The sequence below is a fragment of the Moschus berezovskii genome, chromosome 14 (assembly GCF_049115385.1).
Source record: "Moschus berezovskii isolate FMDL1 chromosome 14, NW_MosBer_1.0, whole genome shotgun sequence".
Taxonomy (NCBI): Eukaryota; Metazoa; Chordata; class Mammalia; order Artiodactyla; family Moschidae; genus Moschus; species Moschus berezovskii.
In genome coordinates, this window is record NC_142473.1 from 51878327 (window position 1) to 51902129 (window position 23803).

Sequence of the window (23803 nt, forward strand, 5' to 3'; positions counted from 1 at the left end):
TTTCCTCTTCTACTTGTATCATTCTTAGATTTCATTCTGTGAGCTCACAAATTCTCTCTTCCTATGGTCTGCTCAATTTTCAGTGTTTTCTAGTGAATTCTTTACCCCGTTGTGTGTGTGTGCTCTTCAGCTCCAGAATTTGTTTGACTTTTCTTTAGGTTCAGTCTTTTGGTAAAGCATTCCTCTGTTCTGTAATTTTATTTCTGAGCTCATTCAACTGCTTTTCTTAGTTTTCTTATCTCTTTGAGTTTCTTCAAGACCTAGTTTGAATTCTCTATCAGTTAGATCAAAACATTCTGTTACTTTAAGTTTGTTTTCTGAAGAATTGTCATTTTCTCTTTGTTGAATGGTTTACTGTGCTTCTTCACACTGATGAATTATTCTCTGTGCCTGTGAAATTAAAGGACAGATTTTGAGACAGTCCTTTCCTTTGTATTCCAGTAGGTGGCAACAAGGTTTTGAGCTCTCCTATCTGCTTTGCCTCTTGTTGTATTTGAGAGGTGGCAATTTCCAGCCTCTACTATCTCTGTAGGGCTTCCCAGGTGGTGCTAGTGGTAATGAACCCGCCTGCCAATCCAGGAGAGACATAAGAGATGCAGGTTGGATCCATGGGTTGGTAAGAGCCTCTGGAGGAGGACATAGCAATCCACTCCAGTGTTCCTCCCTGGATAATCTCATGAACAGAGGAGACTGGCATGGGTTTGCAAAGAGTCGGACATGACTGAGCAACTTTCACTTTCTTATGCCACCAAGGTCATTGTTGCCCTGTTTCTGCTAGATTTGCTGTCATCACCAAGATGATGCACACTTTCCTTGAATCCAGGATCCCTTGAGACATAGGCTCTGCTATTGGGTGAGGGGGATGGGGAGTGTAGGGGGGAGGGACACAGACAACTGGATCAAGCAGGTCTTCTCAGTATTTAAATTTCAAATATTCAATTTTTTAATGTGAAAGTGAAAGTCACTCAGTTGTGTCTGACTCCTCATGGACTGTAGCCTGCCAGGCTCCTCTGTCCATGGGATTCTCCAGGCAAGAATACTGGAGTGGATTGCCATGCCCTCCTCCAGAGGATCTTCCCCACCCAGGGATCGAACCTACATCTATTACATCTCTCCTGGATTGGCAGGAGGGTTCCTTACCGCTAGCGCCACCTGGGAAGCCCTATGTTTCTATATATTTTAGTCCATTTAAAGTTATTACAAACAACAATTAGATTTGCCCATGGTAAACAATATATTTTTGTACCTTATTTATTTTATACATAATAATTTGTATCTCTTAATCCTATGGAAAAAGCAAGAGAGTTCCAGAAAAACATCTGCTGCTGCTGTTGCTGCTGCTGCTGCTGCTAAGTCGCTTCAGTTATGTCCGACTCTGTGCGACCCCATAGACAGCAGCCGACCAGGCTCCGTCTGTTTTATTGACTATGCCAAAGCCTTTGACTGTGTGGCTCACAATAAACTGTGGAAAATTCTGAAAGAGATGGGAATACCAGACCACCTGACCTGCCTCTTGAGAAACCTATATGCTGGTCAGGAAGCAACAGTTAGAACTGGACATGGAACAACGGACTGGTTCCAAATAGGAAAAGGAGTATGTCAAGGCTGTATATTGTCACCCTGCTTATTTAACTTATATGCAGAGTACATCATGAGGAACGCTGGGCTGGAAGAAGCACAGCTGGGATCAAGCCTGCAGGGAGAAATATCAGTAACCTCAGATATGCAGATGACACCACCTTTATGGCAGAAAGTTAAGAGGAACTAAAAAGCCTCTTGATGAAAGTGAAAGAGGAGAGTGAAAAAGTTGGCTTAAAGCTCAACATTCAGAAAACTAAGATCATGGCATCTGGTCCCATCACTTCATGGGAAATAGATGGGGAAATGGTGGAAACAGTGTCAGACTTTATTTTTTTGGGCTCCAAAATCACTTCGGATGCTGATTGCAGCCATGAAATTAAAAGATGCTTACTCCTTGGAAGGAAAGTTATGACCAACCTAGACAGCATATTAAAAAGCAGAGATATTACTTTGCCAACCAAGGTCCGTCTAGTCAAGGCTATGGTTTTTCCAGTGGTCATGTATGGATGTGAGAGTTGGACTGTGAAGAAAACTGAGCACCAATGAATTGATGCTTTTGAATTGTGGTGCTGGAGAAGACTCTTGAGAATCCCTTGGACTTCAAGGAGATCCAACCAGTCCATTCTAAAGGAGATCAGTCCTGGGTGTTCATTGGAAGGACTGACGCTAAAGCTGAAACTCCAATACTTTGGCCACCTCATGCGAAGAGTTGACTCACTGGAAAAGAGTCTGATGCTGGGAGGGATTGGGGGCAGGAGGAGAAGGGGACGACAGAGAATGAGATGGCTGGATGGTATCACCGACTCGATGGACATGAGTTTGAGTGAACTCTGGGAGCTGGTGATGGACAGGGAGGCCTGGCGTGCTGTGATTCATGGGGTCACAAAGAGTTGGACACAACTGAGCGACTGAACTGAACTGAATCCTATATAAATACCTCGTTCCTCCCTGCTTCCCACTCACCAGTTGTAACCACCAGATGGATCTCTATATCTGTGATTTGTGTCTGTTTTTTGTATAACTTTGTTTTATTTTTTAGATTCCACATATAAGTGATAACAAATTTGTCTTTCATTATCTGACTTATTTCAATAAGCATAATGCACTTTAGGTCCATGCATGTTGCAAATGGCAGAATTTCACTTTATTTTATAGATAAGTAATATTCCATTGTGTATGAGAAGTAAAAGTTGCTCAGTTCTGTCCCACTCTTTGAGACCCCATGGACTATACAGTCCATGGAATTCTCCAGACCAGAATACTGGAGTGGATAGCCTCTCCCTTCTCCAGGGAATCTTCCCAACCCAGGGATTGAACCCAGATCTCTCACATTTCAGGCAGATTGTTTACCAGCTCAGCTAAGGGAAGCCCAAGCATATAGGAGGTGGTAGCCTATTCCTTCTCCAGCAGATCTTCCAGACCCAGGAATCAAACTGGGGTCCCTGCACTGCAAGCACATTCTTTACCAGCTAAGCTACCAGGGAAGCCCCCAAATGATGATGCATAGTACGAGCCAGCCAGGAGTCGAACCTGGACTCTTCTGATCCATAGTCAGACGCGTATTTTGTATATACACCACAACTTGTTCTTTCATCTGTATGGACACTTAGGCTGCTTCCCTATCTTGTTCATAATAAATAATACTGCTGTGAACTTTGAAGTGTGTATATCCTTTTGAATTAATATTTTCATTTTCTTCAGACACATACCGAGGAGTGGAATTGCTAAATCATATGGTATTTCTACTCTTAGCTTTATGAAGAACCTCTGTACTGTTTCTATAGGGTCTACACCAATTAAAAATTTTATCAATACTGTACCAGTGTTCCCTGTTTTTCCTTCCTCCTCACCAACATTTGGTATTTGTGCTACTTATTTTCTCTTTATATTTGTGGTATTTTTGACGATAGGCATTTTGACAGATGTTAGGTGATATTTCTTCGTAGGTTTGATTTTCATTAAACCTGATGATTAGCAATGTTAAGAATTTTTTCATGTGCCTGTTAGAAATCTATATCTTCTTTAGAAGAATGTCTGTTCCAGGCTTCTATTTATTTGTTATTCGGGTCTTGGTTTTTTTGATGTTGAGTTCTATGAGTTATCCATAAATTTTGATATTAATCCCTAGTGGTCATATCATTTGCAAATATTTTCTCCCTTTCTGTATGTTGTCTTTTCATTTGGCCAATTGTTTTGCTTGTTGTGCAGAAGCTTTTAATTAGGTCTCATTCTTTTTTTGTTTTTGTTTCTATTTCTTTTGCCTTAGGAGACAGATTCAAAAACATATTGCAATGATTTTTATGAAAAACTGTCTTACCTACAGTGTCTCTTTTAGGAGTTTTATGGTTTTAGGGCTTACATTTAGGGCTTTAATCCATTTTTAATTTACTTTTGTATGCAGTCTGAGGAAATATTCAACTCTATTCTCTTACATATAACTGCCCAGTTTTCTCAGCATCAGTTATTGATGAAATTCCAGGACACTTTCTTTAGTCTTTTACTGAGAAGAGAATCTGTAACTGGGAGAAACTTAAAGATTTCTATTCTTTTCAGCAGAAGATGGCTTCATTTCTGGGGTCAGGAACCTCTGTGAGAAAGTGAGTGCCAAACAGTGAACAGATCTTTTCTTTTGTATATGGACATTCAGATCTTCATTTTCTCATAACTAGGTACTTCATCCTGAACTGGAGAATGGGGCATTCCAGTAAAAGAAAAGGCATCAATGTCCCTGGAGAGTCATTTGTCAATAATTCAAGAGTACAGATTTTTCCTAGTAAGTCAGGACTTTAGTCATAGTAGCAGTGGGCAGACAGGAAGGCAGAGGTCAAAGGGAAAATTTTAAAGCCCAATTTTTTTCTGTTTTCAAGAATAAGTACTAAGATATTGATTGTGCATACAAACACACACACAGAAACACTGGAAAAGTCCTCCTTGATAAGCCTTCTGTCATCAAAGATCTTCCTAAAATGAGAAAGTTGAGAATTCCTGAGAACAAACAGGAATATAAGTAGTTATAGCTTAAACAAATAATCCATTTTATTTTTTTAGAAAGAAAAAATGAACTATGATCTGGTTGGAGGAAGACTGGGGAAAAAAATCCAAAAGACATGGGGATTCCATCAGTTCCTGAAAGAATATTCATTTCAGAAATAATTCGTTCTCTAGTCTCACTAAAGGAAGATAGCAGACTTTTCTCTGCCTTCTCGTAAACTTTCACATGAATGCAAAAGTCTAACCAGGGCTCAGAAAACATTTATCTACACCACTGTTAAAAGATCCCATGACTACACTTTTGAGTATTAGTGTATCGCTGTGAATGTAATCACTGTGAATTTTTTAAAGCTGGAAAAACAGACCATGGGTTTCCCTGGTGGCTCAGACAGAAAAGAATCAGCCTACAATGTAGAAGACCTGGGTTTGATCCCTGAATCAAGAAGATCCCCTGGAGAAGGGCATGGCTACCCACTCCAGTATTCTTGCCTGAAGTATTCCATTGTCAGAGGAGCCTGGCAGGCTATAGTCCATGGGGTTGCAAAGAGTTACACATAATTGAGCAACTTGAACTTTTAAACAGACCACAAAGTGAAATTCAACTTCAATGAAATAGAATTACTACAGAAAATGTTTAAAATGTGAGATAATGTGGCTATCCAAAAGCATTTATTTTGCAGTTATGTAAGATTGAGAAAAAGTTGCAGTTCTTCAATCACTTTATTCTGTTTCTTAAAACAAAGAAATAATGTTGAAAATAAAATAACATGTATACTGAAAATGATTTATTTCAATCACAGTGAGAAGGAAATAGAAATAGACATTTATATTGGGCTTCTTAACTAACTAACTTAACTAACTAACTTTCCCCTTATGGGCTAGAAATTATAGAAGTTATTGCAAATGTTGTATTGTTTAATTTTTACAATATTAATCAGGTGAGTTTTAAAATGAGAAACTGAACTCCATAGGATTTAATTTACTTGATAAGAGCTATTATGTAGAAACATAAGAATTATAATAAAATTCTGTTCTCACACACACATACACACACACACTTTTCTATGGCAGGAAGAGCTAGAGTAGTCTTGACAGCAGCACAAAGGTATCTAGGATCTGAAAAATGAAACTTCAGTGAAAAGAACCATTGTATTCCTGAAGGAACAAATCTGTTTAATGACACTGATATAGGTTATAGTAATTAATAGATAAAATATTTATTATTGAGACAGTTATATGCTTTACGCTTAGTTGCTTATTTTCTCACAATGATCTTTTATATGGTACAATTTTATAACAAGATTATTTTAAGAAAATAAACATATCATTTAAATATGCTATTCAAGTTTACACTTCTAGTATGTAGAGGCAGGGCTTGAACTTAGTCTGAATACAAAACTTTCATTCTTAGTACATATCATTTATGACATTTTCCCATCAATTTCTTAATGAATATGGGCATCATGGATAAACTGAGACGCAGCTCAGCACTCACTCTAGTGAAGGACTCCTCTACCAGATCTAATATACAAATGTTGAAAAGCTTTCTTTCATGTTCTCAGTCAGTGGCAGAGTAAATGAGACTGTAAAATTTGACAAAGGTGTTACATCAATACTGCTCTTTCTTTATGGGACATCCATCATTTAACCATGGGGTCCAGAAAATTAAGATTTTCTAACACATACATGATATTGGGGAAAATAGGACACAAGGGAAACTGTTCACCCTCCTAATGAATGAAGGATGTTCAAAATGGAAAGAAAAGCGAGGCAGCAAGGAGAAAGGGTGATAATGTTGCAGATAAGCACAGGTGTGCTAGATGCACCTACAGTAAGAGGCACCACAGAGAAGAGGGTGTGAATATAAGAAGACTCAACAGCTTGGTGAGCACAGAGTCATGGGGGCACCACAGTTCATAGGATTGAAATATGGAACTGTTTTCTGAGGAAAGGAACATGAAGAGAATTTATAAATGGGAAACCCATGGTTGGTGACGTTGAGAAATAAGACAGTGCGAGCCTTATAGTCTAGGAAAACCCCAACACGATGGGGAGAAACATTCAGGGAGAGGGTTAAAATCACAGGATCTGAGGAGGAAGACTCATCAAAGGCATGATATACAGAATCGTGTTTTAACCCTATGACCCAATAGCCATTTTTAGGTTGATATCTTGAATAAACATTTTGACAATTTCCACTGGCTTTTGATGGTAACTTCATGGTATCTTCACATTTTCCACCACATACCCCCAGGATCCAGGCACGTTTCTCTGACACATCTACCTCCCAGTAATGTCTCCCTGATGTGATAACTGGGGAGCCCAGGACACCAAAATCTTCATAATTATCATTCCGATACGCATTATAGCATCGGTAATTGGGTGCATATCTCACTTGTCTCTGATCCGGAGAAATGACAATATTTGCACTCTTGGTAGAATTCAGGGTCACCTGAACTGTTGAAAAACATAGGCTTGGGTTAGGGTAATGGCGTAGTTTTCTTGTGACATTTTGAAAGGGATCTTTAGAATGACTTGACTGGAAAAGTATTATGTTTGCGTGTGTTGGGAGGGAAAACATGGGTCTTAAAACATGAGACCTACTAGAAAATGAAAATTTCTAAAAGATGAGGAGAACAGGGTGGCTTGATTATACTGTGATGTCTCCTTACCCCAGTAGCGTTGCACATCTGTCAGCTCTGAAATGATAAAAAAAAAAAATCCACAATATTAAATATAAGCAACAGAGTCAGCCCTGAAATCTATTTTCTTCCAGATGAGGGGAATGGCTGTGATGAGGTAGTGAACTGGCGAAAAACAGGATGAACCAAGCCCCCGGTTACCCCCAATAAATGTGACCACATCATTAGCACATAGTGTCTGGGCTTTGCTGTCTCCATCCACACATAGAAATTGGAGCCTCCTACCCATTTTCCCTCCATCAAAGAAGCCCTCCGACACCCACTTGGGTAGCATTCCTCACCATCAAACACACGCAGTATCTCTCTCAGATCAGGAACTCGAAACACTCTCCTCTGTTCCTTGGGGAAAGTTTTTGGCTTCTTCAGAGCCAAGGTTTTACTCCTAGGGAAGACAAATTTGATGCCCACAAATATGATTTTTCCCCCCTCTAAACCATTAGCTTGCTATATTTTCACCCTGTTTACGGGCTTGAATTGTCTTTCCTGGAGACCTTGGGAAAGGAGAGTGGATGCTTGATCTTGGAACAAGAAAGAACGTGTTCCTGTCTACCTTCCCAGGTACCCTCTGTGTGACCTGGATGGTCTTAAAACATCAGAAGGGGAGTTTCTTCCTTCTATAATGAAATCATTAACCCACCACAATCCACCTCCTAGGGATCATATGAAATTATATGAAGCAATGGATTTAACAAAATAAAACTTTCATATCTAAAAATAAATAATTTGTGGAAAGTTCCCTGCACAGACATGTGTTCCCAGGAAGGAATCAGAAAGTGAGATTGCAGAATCTGGCTCCTGGGTATTTGAGACATACCAGGTATGAGAACACTTTAGAGTACCAAGATCTTCAAAGGCTGCTGTCCAACAGAGAGACTCTCAGAATACCCTGAGATTTCATAATCACTAGGAATAATTACAAACCCTTGGAAAAGAAGACATTATGAATAATAAACAAAGAGTAGTCTGACTTTCACGTGTTTGCAAAGATCTTGATGCTGCCATGTAGGTGTGCAAATTCAGACACAATGGTGTTACCTTTCTGTTCTGTTTACTATAGTATGTGACCAAGATTGATCAATAGTTTGCTCCAGGGCCAAAATGTCCCTTGAGATTCAAGTCTGTTTTTGGAAATCTAAGCCAAAAAATACACAAGGACTTTGTCTCTTCTGGGAGCAGAAATTAAAATATAAAGGAGTTGTCTCCAATTCTAGGTATTTGGCAGGAAAAGAAGACTCAACCTTCACATGACAAGTCAAGCACCTACTAAATATGGGAACCTGAGTTGCATTTTGACACACAGTGTGAATTAAATTTATGAAGTCATGGGGATCTGATACTGTAATGCCTTATTCTTAATACTGGTACTGACCCAAACTCTGCAACTTCCCACAATCAATATTCTCTAATATAGAATCCAGTCCATTATCAATGTTTATAAAACAATGCTAGCCCTGATGTATGAACAGAAATTTAAAATAAGACTATCCTCCACTTTTCTGCCTTGAGCATTGTTTTATCCTAATTGGCCATCAGATAACTCTAAGGGATTTATTTTATTTTCACAGCATAAATGGACTATCTCTGGTTTCCCACACATACCTTTTCATGATAACATTCACATCCTAGTGAGAAAAGAGAAAACATGAGTCAAAAAGTAATAAATCTCCCCACTTCCCAAGCTTATTCACATCCCCATCAGCCATTGATTGTGGGAATAAAAATGGTCTCAATGTGGGAGCCAAAAAGTAGAGACAAGAGTGAAGCCAGTCATTCCAGAAGACACATGTGATGTTGTCAGATTTCCCAAAAGGTAAAAGGCTTTGACCCTTGTAGAAGCATGAGGGAGACTTCCAGTATCTGGAGATGAGACATATTTATGGGAAAAACAAAAAGCTTGTAAGTTTGGTGACCCATGAGATGATTTGAATAATTCACAGTTCTTCCATTTATTCAACAAAACTGCAGAGTGATGTATTATTATTTGTCAAGCATTAAACCAGGCTTTGGAGAATCAAAGATGAATTCAGAATCCTAATATTCCTCAAGCTATTTATACTGCACTTGTTGAGAGTACAAGCAAACAAATGTATTATTGTAGGTGGTTTTTTGGTCTCTCTCATCTCATTTTATACACTATAAGTGATCTCACACTCCCTTAAATCCAGCATGCTCACAAATACAGTTGATTTCCAACTCCTTAGTTTTACTCAGCTTTGTCTCTTAAATGCTCATTAATATATTCAGTTAAACATAAGCCACAGGAATCAGTAACTTAGGATGTCTAATATGTAATTTACTATTCATCAACCAGATTGTTTCCTCTCTTCTACCCCATTTTTATGTTACCAATATGCATTCAGTCACTGTCCAAAAGCTAGAGCATTTATCTGTACTGTAGTCTATACTGAGTCTGTTTATCCATGGTTTAATGGTTTTTAGCCATGTAATCTTCTTAATCATCACATATATTATTTTATTAGTTAGAATAGATATGCACCATTTTATCTGATCTCTTTTTCATGAAGCTTTATTTCCTCCATGTCAACAAAAACAAGAGTAACCAGTGTTTTTTGATAAAAATTCTCCGTGTTTAAGCTCTTTTGTGTGTATCACAAAAATTAAGTAAAATTAGAATAAGTAGAGAGAAAATAAATGATTGTGGGGGGGCAATTACAAATTTATTCAAAGTCTAATTCTTAAACCTTGTCATCAGAAGCCGGCTTGTGTCTTTTGCCACTTCTACTCATTCCACCTCTACTGACTTTATTCTCAGTTTAAAGAGAACATGAATCTCCTGTTATAAACTCCAGAAGAGAACTTCCCCTTCCAGTGTAACCAAAAGTTCAGAAGCCTGCAGTTATTAGTTTACATTGAACCAGGTGTCCATATTAAAATCATCATTGTGTTGTTGCTGGAAAGAAATGAAGCAATGTTACAGGAAGGTTCTGTATTTACTGAAAATAAGTTAGTTTTAGTGTGAAGTAGATCATGGTAGGATAGGAAACACTGTAGTCACTAAAGCAACCAAGGGGAAAAAAATTTTTTTAATACAGTTATAAAATAGGAAAGCTTAAAATTTTATACCAGAAATATTTGTTTAACACAAAAGAAGCCAGTTAAGAAGAAAGAGAAGAATGAAAACTACAGTAGACAAATAGAAAGCAAATAGTGAAGTTTAAATACAGCTATACTCCAGAGGAGAACATAGGCAAAACACTCTCCGAAGTAAATCACAGCAGGATCCTCCATGACCCACCTCCCAGAATATTGGAAATAAAAGCAAAAATAAACAAATGGGGTCTAATTAAAATTAAAAGCTTCTGCACAACAAAGGAAACTATAAGCAAGGTGAAAAGACAGCCTTCAGAATGGGAGAAAATAATAGCAAATGAAGCAACTGACAAAGGATTAATCTCAAAAATATACAAGCAACTCCTGAAGCTCAATTCCAGAAAAAGAAGCGACCCAATCAAAAAATGGGCCAAAGAACTAAATAGACATTTCTCCAAAGAAGACATACAGGTGGCTAACAAACACATGAAAAGATGCTCAACATCACTCATAATCAGAGAAACGCAAATCAAAACCACAATGAGGTACCATTTCACGCCAGTCAGAATGGCTGCTATCCAAAAGTCTACACGCAATAAATGCTGGAGAGGGTGTGGAGAAAAGGGAACCCTCTTACACTGTTTGTGGGAATGCAAACTAGTACAGCCACTATGGAGAACAGTGTGGAGATTCCTTAAAAAACTGGAAATAGAACTGCCATATGACCCAGCAATCGCACTCCTGGGCATACACACCGAGGAAACCAGAATTGAAAGAGACACATGTACTCCAATGTTCATCGCAGAACTGTTTACAATAGGCATGACATGGAAGCAACCTAGATGTCCATCTGCAGATGATTGGATAAGAAAGCTTTGGTACATATACACAATGGAGAATTACTCAGCCATTAAAAAGAATACATTTGAATGAGGTGGATGAAACTGGAGCCTATTATACAGAGTGAAGTAAGCCAGAAAGAAAAACACAAATACAGAATACTAACGTATATATATGGAATTTAGAAAGATGATAACGATAACCCTGTATATGAGACAGCAAAAGACACACAGATGCATAGAACAGTCTTTTGGACTCTGTGGGAGAGGGCAAGGGTGAAATGATTTGGGAGAATGGCATTGAAACATGTATATTATCATATGTGAAATGAATTGCCAGTCCAGGTTCGATGCATGATACAGGATGCTTGGGGCTGGTGCACTGGGATGAACCAGAGGAATGGATGGGGAGGGAGGTGGGAGGGGGGTTCAAGATGGGGAACACATGTACACCCGGGGCAGATTCATGTCAATGTATGGCAAAACCAATACAATAATGTAAAGTAATGAGCCTCTAATTAAAATTAATTAATTAAAAAAATAAATACAGCTATATCAGTATTTGTATTAAAGCTATCATCTTAATACCCCAATTAAAAAGTTAGAGATTGTTGGATGGGATAACAAGGAAGAATTAGTGATTGCCATTTATAAGAGATGTATTTTAGATTTAAAGATACAAATAGGCAAGGGTAAAAAGATAAAAACTAAAGATCATGCAAGCTCTAATGATTTCAAGTTTTTATATTATTATTAGAAAAAAATTGACTTTAAAACAATGAAAAATTATGAACGAATGAGAGGATAATTTTATAATGACAAAAGGTTTAGTACATTAAAAAGACAAACCAATTATACATGTGCATACACGTAATAATAGAGCTTTAAAATTCACCAAGCAAAATTAAAAGGAAAAATGCAGAATTTAACAATAGCTGGTGCAGATTTCAAAGCACTGTCAATAGTGAGAGAACAGTTTATATGGAAACCACCCAATTATAGAAGACACGGACAATACAATCTACCAACTTAACCTGACATCCATAGACCATTTCACCCAATGAATGCAGAATACACAATCTTTTAATAATGTAAATTTTTCTGAACATATAATATCTGAGGCCATAAGCAGTTATCAGTGAATTTAAAAATTTAAAGGAATAAAATATATATTCTCTGATTACAACTGAATTAAATTGGAAATCTACAGCAGAAGTAAAATTCAAAACTCACCAAATATTACTAATTAACAACACACCTTCAAATATCTACATTTTAACAAAAAGAAATTGCATAGGAAATATGAAAATAAAAGTTTATCTGAATAAAAACAGTCAAAATGAATGGAAAAAAACTAAGACACTGCTGCTTATATTATTAAGATGCTCTCAAATCAGTGATCTACTAAGAAAGAAAGTTACAAAAAAACAGTGCACACACACACGTTACACATGCACATGCAAAAGTGTATACAAACCACAGAGAAAACAATAAATGTGAGAGCAGAAATAAACACATAAGAAAATTTACAAAATAAATAAAATCAATGAAACAATGCTTTTGAAAAAAATAATATAATTGACAAAAAGAACTAAAAGGAGTAGGGAAAAAAGTGAAAGAGCAAAATCTGGAATACAAAAAGGGACTTTGCTCTGAGTACTATAGAAATTAAAGGTACAATAAGGAATTGTTATAACTAACTTTATGTTTACAAATCAGACAACTTAGGACAGACAGATTCCTACAAATACATACAATAAAGAACTAATGGGCTGCAAAAATATAAATAGTCTTAATACAAGTAGAAAAGAAAGAAAGAAAATATGTATATTTTAAGCTTTTCCAATAAGAAAAACCCGGAGTGAAATGGCGATGCTGGTAAATTATATTGAGTATTAAAAGATAAATAACAGTTCTTTATAAACTGTCTTCAAAAACAGAAAAAAGGTAGACAATCTCAACACACTGAGAAAAAAAACTTGGAATCGGAAGTGAATTTGTCTGTGATAATCTGAATCATGAAAAGGCACTTGATAAATGTTTAACACTGGACCACAGAAAACAGGGGCTTATGGAAAATCACTGAACACAATATATCTTCTCTAGACAGTGAAGTGTTTGCAATGAGCTTGATAACAATTAAAATAGAACTTTCCTTTGTTATTCCTACATTGAATAATTCAGTTATTCTTGTAACCTCTGAAATAGATGCAGAGAAGGTATATTGCAGGGTCAAAGCAACCTCCAGGAGGGCATCAGAAGGATCACAGGAACATGTTTCTCTCATGCCTCAGATGCTGGGGTTGCTTTTCCAGTCTTACCTGCAGCAGCTCCGTTGATGACCCCTGCAAATGGCGCTCCACATCTGAGATGAGACTGCTCACCAACAGCTTCTGTTGGACCAGATCATTCTCAGATGCTGCCAGGTCTTTGAGAATAACTCCCAACTCATCCTTCAGTTTTTTCAGTTCCTTCACCTCCTCACTGTCCAGGATTTGTCTTAGTCGTGTAAACTTTCCCTGGACGTTTTGTATCTCATTTTGTATTTGAATCTTCAGGAATGAGAAAAAGACAGAGAGAGGTAATTGGACCATCTGGCTTGAGACTGGGAGCCAGAAAAGTAACTATTCTGCTTGGGAAGTTCCCACAAGGAGTGAAAGTCTCTCAGTCGTGTCTGACTTTTTGCAACCCCATGGTCTATACAGTCCATGGAATTCTCTAGGCCAGAATACTGGAGTGGGTAGCCTTTCTCTTCTCCAGGGGATCTTCCCAACCTAGGGATCGAACCCAGGTCTCCCACATCGCGGGTGGATTCTTTCCCAGCTGAGCTATAAGGGAAGCCCATGAAACCTGGAGTAGTAGCCTATAACTTCTCCAGGGGATCTTTCCAACCCAGGAATTGAACGGGGGTCTCCTGCATTGCAGGCAGATTCTTCACCAACTGAACTATCAGGGAATCCCACAGGGAAGTGACATAGAAAGAGGAAAGCAATACTTGGGGTAGCTGAGATTGTTTATATATTTTTTCTCTACACCATATTTCAAAATAATAGTTCCAAGTCTGCATTGTTGAGGACAACTCAAGCCAAAAGGGATCCCTGGGTGTGGGCAGCCTTCACACCACCCTGTCCCAAAAAGTTGAACACTGAGGACAGAACCATGAGCCATTGTCAGATACCTCCCTGAGAAGGCTAATAAACATGATAGGAATGGAATATAAAATTCCCTAGCCATCCTCATCAGAGAGGCCCTCTCTATAAATACTCCCCCTCCAGTATCTGTGTTTATTTGTGATACGTTCACTTTTTAATACCACACCGATTACGGGAAGGCTGAAGAAAAGGGTGAGTCAGATGACTTAACTGTCATGGTACAAAGAAAAAGGCAGCTCCTTGTGACCAACCCAAGGTCCTGCATAGATACCTGTCTAACTTCCTCAGGAAGTGTCTCCTCGTACCTTCCAAGTAGACATCTCTTCTCTGACTTTAATTTCCAACTCCTCAGCTTCCTGTTTTTTCCCCTTCAGCCTCTGCAGACATGATTGGAGCATTTTCTGTGAGAAAAGAATCACACCAGTGTCAAGACATGGACTTTCTCAGCATCACTATAGTGGATAAATGGGAGACATAAGACTGATTTCCAAAGAGAATAGACTTTACAGAAACCGTGAAAGTGACTAGAATCTGTGTCTTGGAAGAAGACCTTGATGGTGAAAGTGTTCTTGAGACTCAAGATATAGGAGTCACTGTCCCTCACAAAGAGAAGACTGATTCTCTTTGTTTTGGAAGAAACTTGATTCTGTAAGAAAGAAAAACTTACACCTCAATTCACCCAGTGTCCTAGTTACCTATCATTTTCAAAAGGGTAATGAGAGCGTCTCTTGGCCCCAGATGACCACGCATTAGCACAGGTACGTGAATGTCCACTTCTGCCTAAGAGTCCATTTGTTTGCTTATACTTGGGTGGCATGCACAGAAATTTTGTTCATGTGTCAGAAGGTAGGCATACGAAGAAAAGAGATCACAGGCCTCAGGACCCTGGTAGCCAGGTAATTAAAGTCCAATGCAAAGTAGAGATTTCCCTCAAGTACCATTTCCTGCTCTGTTTTTTCTCCATTCTGGTCTCTTACCTGGTACTTTGGTACAACCTCCTCCATGAGGAACGTGTTGTGACCTCGGTGCTCCTGAGATCGCTCGCAGAGCCAACAAATGACCTTCCCATCCTGCTCACAGAAGAGCAGGAGTTTCTCTCCATGGTGAGCACAGAGATTTCTCTTTTGCTCTTCGTCTTGGCTCACCTTCACATCTCGGAGCCTCTGCACTATATTGGCCACATGCCTGTTAGGCCGCAGGTTTCCAGGCTCAAAACTAACTCTGCATACAGGGCAGCTTCTCTTCCCCTCTTGGCCAATTATGGATTCCTTGTTGTTTACAGTGATACAGGCTTGACAGAAGGTGTGACCACAGTCAAGGCTCAGGGGTTCTGTTAGAAGCTCCAGGCAAATGGGGCAGGTCACCTCCTCTTGTATGTTCATCAGGATTCCTGAAGCCATGGCAGTGGCTCACCTGCTCCTTCTTGTCTTGACTTCTGACAGTTCTCTCGTTCACAGATCCCTGAATGATTGGAAAGATCAAAAGTGTAGAGTAAGAAAAGGAGAGGTAAACTGACAAGTAGAAATCAAGAATGACCCAAGAACAACATATTGAAGGATAAAAAATAAAAGGTGGAGACATAAAAAAAGAGCTTCTTGACCTGGTAAAATGATTTTTTATAATAATTCTAAACATTTCATTTCCAGTTCATGTCACATGACAAATTTCATCTATCCTATCTATGCGTTGATTGTTATTTTTCTTTACCAAAACAAAAACTAGTGAGCTTTTCTTACTAAGATCTGTGAGTGACCCACCATCTATCCTGCTTTTTCTCCTCCATGCTAAAAGCACATCCTCAATGTAAAAAGCCCTAAACCACTGAAGTATTTGGGCTCTTATACCTGCTCTTTTCTCCTAACGGTGTATCAGTATTATTCACTCTTTTTTTTTTAATTGAAGGATAGTTGATTTAGAATGTTGTGTTAGTATTAAGTGTACAGCAAAGTGTACACAAATATATATATTCTGTGCTGTGCTGTGCTTACTTGCTCAGTTGTGTCTGACTCTGCAACCACATGGACCGTAGCCTGCTAGGCTCCTCTGTCCATGGGGATTCTCCAAGCAAGAATACTGGAGTGGGTTGCCATGACCTCCTCCAGGGAATCTTCCCAACCCAGGAATTGAATCAGCGTCTCCTGCATTGCAGGTGGATTCTTCACCACCTGAACTACCAGGGAAGCATATATATATAGGCTTCTGGGTTCAGTCCCTGGGTTGGGAAGATCCTCTGGATGAGGGCATGGCAACCCATGCCATTATTCTTGTCTGGAGAATCCCATGGACAGAGAAAGCTGGTGGGCTATAGTCCATAGGGTCTCAAAGAGTCGGACACAACTGAAGTGACTAAGCATGCACACAGAAGCGTGTGTGTGTGTGTGTGTGTGTGTGTGTGTGTGTAGGGCTTTCCAGGTGGCACAGTGGTAAAGAATCTGCCTGCCAGTGCATGAGATATGGGTTTGATCTCTGGGTCAGGAACATTTCTGGGGTAGGAAATGGCAGCCCACTCCAGCATTCTTGCCTAGAGAATCCCATGGTCAGAGGAGCCTGACAGGATAGTCCATGGAGTCTGAAAGAATCAAACACAACTGAGAGACTGGATGTGCATGCATATATATATGTGTGTATATATATGTATATACACACATACATGTATATATATTCTTTTTCATATTCTTTTCCCATTAAAGTTTTTAAGACATTGAGTCTAGTTACCTGTGCTATATAGGAAACACTTATTTACCCATTTTAAGTATAGTAGATTGTATATGTTAATTCCAAACTCCTAATTTGTTTCCCTTACCTATCCCTTTGGGTAACCATACATTTGTTTTCTATGTCTATGAGTCTATTTCTGTTTTGTAAATAAATTTATTTGTATCATTTTTTTTAGATTCCAAATATAGGTGATATCACAGTATTTCTCTTTCTTTTTATGTCTTACTTCACTGGATATAATAATCTCTAGGTCCACCCATGTTGTTGCAAATGACATTATTTCATCATTTCTTATGATTAATATTCCATTGTATGTATTCTTTATTTATCTGTTGATGGACATTTAGGTTGCTTCCATGTCTTGGCTATTGTAAATAGTGCTACAATGAATACTGAGGTGGTGCATGCATCTTTCTGAATTAGAATTTAATCTGGATAAATGTCTAGGAGTGGGATTATAGGATTATACAGTAACTCTATTTTATATGTTTTAAAAAACCTCTGTAACTTTTTCCATAGTGGCTGCAAAAATTTACACTCCCACTGAGACTAGAAGGATTCCTTTTCCTCTAAACCCTCTCCAGCATTTATTATTGGTATCCTTTTAAATGATGGCCATTCTGACTGGAGTATGACTCTCTCATACTTCAGTCCACTCTGTCTTTACATGTTCTTTTATCACATAGACCCTTCTGATGACTTATTATAGTGTAACTCTTACCACCATTTGTTGAATATTTACAATGATTTCTCTTATTATCATGCCATAATATATGACAACAGGTTTGTGTATATAGTAAAAAAAAATCCTTTATCAGATGTGAAAATAAATATAGTGACCTACAAAAATCATATATCATCAATACACAGAATGGGAATTCAGGGTCCTCCTTAAGAGGCCTCCTAACCCACTGAGTTAGTCAAAGACAAACAGAGGTGATTTCGTGGACCCAATTAACATCAAGGCAATGAAGGTGTAGACGTAAGGAGATCTAGACCAGCTAAGAGGTCCTGGGTGGTCTCAAGTGTATAAATATTGATTTCATTTTGGTCCAGAAATATGCCAACCAAGGACATTGATAGGAGATTAATAACATGAAAATATGAGGATGGTGAGGAGCAAGACAGTGCGAATAGATTCATAGGATCACATGAGTCAGATACATAAAAAAACAGAAACACAGATGAAATTAATGTTGCCTTTGAGAAAAATATTCTCAAAATATTATCCAAGATCATTCAACTAATTATTGTTGACAAAGAATTGTGTATTGTCATTTGGACTAATATCCATACACAGAAAGTGGAAACATAGGATTTAAACTACAATGAATGGGTTTACTATTCACTTGGAAAGTAATAGGAAATTAAAATTCAGTTATATATATATGTACATATACCAGGCTTCCCTAGTGTCACAGATGGTTAAGAATCTATGCGCAATGCAGTAGACCCAGTTTCCATCCCTGGGTCAGGAAGATCCCCTGGAGAAGAGAATGGCAACCCACTCCAGTATTCTTGCCAGAAGAATTCCATGGACAGAGGAGCTAGGCCGGTTACAGTCCATGGGGATGCAAAGAGTCAGATACAACTGAGCAACTAACACTTGTATATATATATATAAAGAGATAGAGAAAACATTACTAGAGAGACATATGTGTTGTTCAGAAATCAAAGATTGGGGGGTCATATGGAATTATCCAAAACTTCCAACTTAAAAACATAAGGATTGAACTGAAAACTGAAGAAGATGAAGGAGACATTAAAAGAGAAAGAGAAAAAGTGTGTATTACGTGAAGGAAATGACCTGTTTTTGGAAGACATATCATCTTCTATGAGTTTTAAAAGGCCAGTGTGTATACAGAAGACTGTATGAGGACTGCTAGGCTTGTATTACAAGAGGCTGCAGTGACATTAAATATGACACTTCCCAAATTATAACATTTGGGGACCTATTTCTGAGAGTCAGGAGAAGCTATCAATATTTTCCCATCAGAGAAGAGTAAGGGCATGACAAGCTGTGCCTTGGGTTGTGAGATGTTGAATGAACCCAGTGTGGAATTGGGAAGATCAGGAAGGATGCAGGCATAGTTGCTCAGGGGAGAGATGGTGATAGCTTGAGGGACAAGATGATGAAGGAAATTCTGGGCAGCAGGTGAGAGCGAGGGAAGAGAGGAGGTAAAAGGACAGAACTGGGAATTGAATTAGATATGTGGGGAAAAGTGTTAATATCAGTCCTGGACATTTTCCTCCTGTAAAGATCATATTGCCCTTTTTTTCCCCTAAGGTTTGTTTTTGTTGTGCTGTTGCTGTTTTCACTGCATGTGTTTTGTGTTTCTGGGAAACTTATTGGATTACAACAAAGTGGAAAGTCAGCAGTCTTTCATGACCACATTGTTGACAGCAAAACTAGCCTGACGTATGAAGTGCATTTGGGCTAGAGAGACTTTGCATGGAATTTAAATGATGATGATGAACATACATCTCATTCTTCACAAGAGAATTGTGAGTCTTCTGTCAAATATGTCTGTTTTAGGTCCCTAGAAGTTGTGCTCATGGTCATTTACAAAGAGTTCAGATCTTTACAGAACTAGGCTTATCCCACCTGTGGTCGATTCACACACATCCATCTAGCATGGTTGCTTACAAAGCTGAGATGACAGGGATAATGTCCCTCCTGTAAGGAATATCTCTGAGAGCTCAACTAAAGCAGCTGTGCCCAATTCTATGTCTCCTGTCCTGTAACTCCCAGCTAAGCTTAGCCAACCTGGCAATTTATATCTTATGAGGTTGTATGGGTAGGATTAGTGATTCAGATTGGAAACCAGTGCTTGTGGTCAGTCAGTGCGGGTATCGCAGAGTGGTAGCTCAGTGATGCTCATTCTTCAACCTGGACTTACTATGGCCCTGTGGCCATAGTCTAAACTCATAGGGTTTATCAGAGGTTCCAGGCAAAGGGGACTATGAAGCAACAAACAAGAAAGGGAAGATCTCAAATGATATTCCTGTCTTAATGGTTGCCAAAGTCTGATGACAAAACAAAGATCTCCAGTGTGAGACAGCTAATAAGTCTCTGTTCGCTCTGAACAAGGGAACGAAAGCTATACAGCCTGCACAGAGTTAAATTGAGACTTACTGAAACTCTCCAGCTGTGCCATTTTCATCCTACATGAAGGATCCTGATAAAGATGAGGCTGAATCAAAAAGTCTACAAACCATATATGCTGGATAGGGTATGGAGAAAAGGGAACCCTCTTACATGGTTGGTGGAAATGCAAACTAGTATACCCACTATGGAGAATAGTATGGAGATTCCTTGAAAAACTGGAAATAGAAGTGCCATATGACCCAGCAATCCCACTGCTGGGCATACACACCAAGAAAACCAGAATTGAAAGAAACACATGTACCCCAATGTTCACTGCAGCAGTGTTTACAATAGCTAGGACATGGAAGCAACCTAGATGTCCATCGGCAGATGAATGGATAAGGAAGTTGTGGTACATATACACAATGGAATATTACTCAGGTATAAAAGAGAACATATTTGAGTCTATTCTAATGAGGTGGAGGAAACTGGAGCCTATTATACTGAGTGAAGTAAGTCAGAAAGAGAAACACTGATACAGTATATTAACACATATATATGGAATTTAGAAAGACAGTAACGATGACTCTATATGCAAGACAGACATCCCTCTGGATGGGGTAGGGAGGCAGGTGGGAGGGGGCGTTCAGGATATGGAGGACAGATGTGCACCCATGGCTGATTTATGTCAATGTATGGCAAAATCCACCACAATACTATAAAGTGATTAGTCTCCAATGATTATATAAATAAATAAATTAAAAAAAAAGACGAGGCTGAAAGTAAACCAGAAATATAATCCAGCTAATGTAACAGATACTGAAAATGTGCACTTTGCCCCTGGCTGCAAAGATAAGTGCCCCAGATCACCCTCTGATGAATAAGATCAGAGGTCAACATTATTCAAATCTAAGACTAAAACTGTGATCCAAATCTGGTGAGGGGCCTCCAGTTATATCTCAACGCATTCAAGATCCAACCAATGCTCAGATGCATCAAGAACCTATCGAGAAGGGAGGATCAGAACATGCATTCAGACATGGAGTGGCAGAATTTATTTTCTCTGCAGAGCTAAGAGCTAAAGCAGTGATCGCCACAACAGACACAGAAGAAACTTGTCCTCACATATGAAGATACCCCACCAATACCTGAACAGTGACCCAATGTCTCCCCGACAAGCAGGAAGACAGATGTGGGAACATGAGTCACATCTGCCTGATAAGATCTTCAGCTGATTTCACCTTACAGGTTGGTCATCTGACATTTGACCTCATGAGATTACAAACTCACAATATCTCAGAGGTAAGAACTATAGATCAACAAAAAAGGACACAAAACTACAATAATTATGTAAAAGTCCAAACAAGAAATTTATAAGCAATATCTCAGAGGTAAGAACTATAGATCAACAAAAAAGGACACAAAACTACAATAATTATGTAAAAGTCCAAACAAGAAATTTATAAGCAGAACTTTCTTCTTCTGTGACTGCAGTAAAGCTGTTTCTCTAAATATGATAGAGCCACAAATTCCTGATGTTCGATGGGAAACCATCATTGGATTTTTGTAAATCAGATTGGAAAGTGAAATTGTGCTTTGTTTTATGTGCTAGGCAGTTTTCTACTATTATATAGTATAAACTACTTACAAAACTTGCAAAATAAAACCTGAAGCAGTAAAGTAGCGGATCTATTTGAAAACATGTAGTAATTACCATGACAGAGGTTCACGGTGTGAATTCAGAAGATGTTTCTAACACTGACTGTGACTGAGAGGGCGACAAGGAATTTGTAGCAGAGGTGATAATGTCCAAATAAGATTTGGTCAACAGAGAAGAAGTCATGGAGAGAAAGGAGATTTGACTTCCGTTTCTGTGCCTTGAGTACACTGGGTGCAGCTGTACCTTCTATAGGAAAGAGGAAGGTAGATAAACAGGTTTCTGTAACATAACTTCCCTCATAAGTCTCATGATGTGATATAAGAATACTTCTCCAACATCTTTTGATATCCTTAGTAACAACCAAGTAACAAGTCTTTAAAACTTAAAGTTAGATGTCACTGTTACTAGAAGTTAGATGCTTCCAGATGGCACTTCTGGAAGTTTTTCCCAAGTGCTCTACTTGCCCCAATCTCTCAGCTGAGCTGCTTCTGGGTGGCATATCCTACTGAAGGAGAAGCATAAACAGGTTAGGGATGTAAGGAAGTACAGCATTTCCCTGTGTCTGGACAAGAGAATTCATGAGAGGCTGCAGAGCCTGCCAGATGTCACAGCATCCAACTCCTGAGCACAGGCAAGCCTAGGGAATGAGAAATGGTCTATACAGCCATGCAGAAGTATTGTATTTCTACCCTGATAGAAAACAAAATATCAGGACTGGAAGACCCTTCGGCCTTTGACTTGTTTTTGAGGGAAGGCACTTTCTAACTCTGAAAGACCAAAGATTCTGACTGTTCTCAGTATGTTCGATTCGTACTTACAGAATACAAAGTCTCTGTGGGTAGATTCAGCCTACAGAAATAAACAATCCCTCCAAGGAACAAACAAAGCCTTTCTTTTCTTCCAACCACCTTTCTCCTAAGACTTCCCCTCCCCCAGACTGATCTTCAGTCAGCACTCTAACCAGGAAGCCTGCAAGCTGGACCTTTCCCCAGTTTAGAACAGCTTGCAGACAACAAATAAAACTCACCTAAGCAGATTCCGTTTTTTTCTTGTGTATCTTTCAAATTCTGCCCTCCACAAACCACTTAGTTGTCCTCAGATATGAATGGAGAAGTTGTCATTCCTTGGAGAAGAGTAAAGACATGTCCTGGACATACATGTTCGGGTTTCTCTCACTTCACCAGGGGCCTGAAGGAAACTGAAAGTTAAATTCTAGTGGGTGGAGTTTGGGCAGGAAATGAGCAGAGAAACTATAGGCCAGTAAGAGGCATCCACATAGGGCCTCTGGAAAGTACCTGCGCTTGATGGGTCAGTGAGTGTTTTTTATTCCTATATCAGCTCTTCTCCGAGAAGCTATTCTCAAGTCTCTTCAAAATAATCAGTCCTTTGGAAAACCAGGCTTCCTAAGCAATGCAATTTCACACACCCACCTTGTCTTGTTTCCTTACTAAAGAGCTGTCAGATGCAGGAGTAAAGTACCTTCTTTACCCCAGTGAAGACCCACACTGAGGGCTCCCCTGAGGCAGCAGCATTAGCTTGCTCTTTACTGGCCTGTGTCCACCAGCTGAAGTAGCGAATCTGGCCAGTCTGTCCTATTAGGTCATGTTAGAGGAAATGGCTCAAATCAGGTGGTCAGTTAGAGAGGTGATCAGAATGGTAGTTCACTGATGTTGACATTCAGAAGCTGGATGCTATGTGGACAAAATGACACTTTTACTAAATAGGTTGAGAAAGAGTATACTGTAGGAAGGTTATTTGTTGAACAATGACATCTAATACTATTTAACATATAATCCTTAGGATCTTATAAAATGAAGCAGTAAAATTAATCTTGTGTGTTAACATCAACTGGTCATTTGTGTCAGACTGTTTCTAGATGTGTCTGTGTGGGTGTCGTTTCTAGATGAGGTTAGAATTAGATCTGTGGACTCAGTAAAGTAGTTTTCTTTTTCCCAGGGTGGGTGAACATCATCATTCAATTTGTTGAGGGATCTGGAAAGAACAAACATGTGGAAGAAGGA

General features: G+C 38.9%; 1 protein-coding gene across 1 annotated transcript; it reads right to left on the bottom strand.

Moving 5' to 3' along the window:
* Window positions 1–5760: 5760 nt before the first annotated feature.
* On the bottom strand, window positions 5761–22978 carry LOC129554595 (tripartite motif-containing protein 5-like). Its single transcript, XM_055423511.2, has 8 exons — window positions 22810–22978; window positions 15294–15777; window positions 14622–14717; window positions 13486–13716; window positions 8874–8896; window positions 7556–7656; window positions 7245–7271; window positions 5761–7029 (listed from the first exon to the last, which is right to left on the bottom strand). Exons 2-8 carry the CDS (start codon window positions 15714–15716, stop codon window positions 6446–6448), a joined length of 1485 nt encoding a protein of 494 aa, XP_055279486.2. The 5' UTR covers window positions 15717–15777; window positions 22810–22978; the 3' UTR covers window positions 5761–6445.
* Between the last annotated feature and the right edge of the window lie 825 nt (window positions 22979–23803).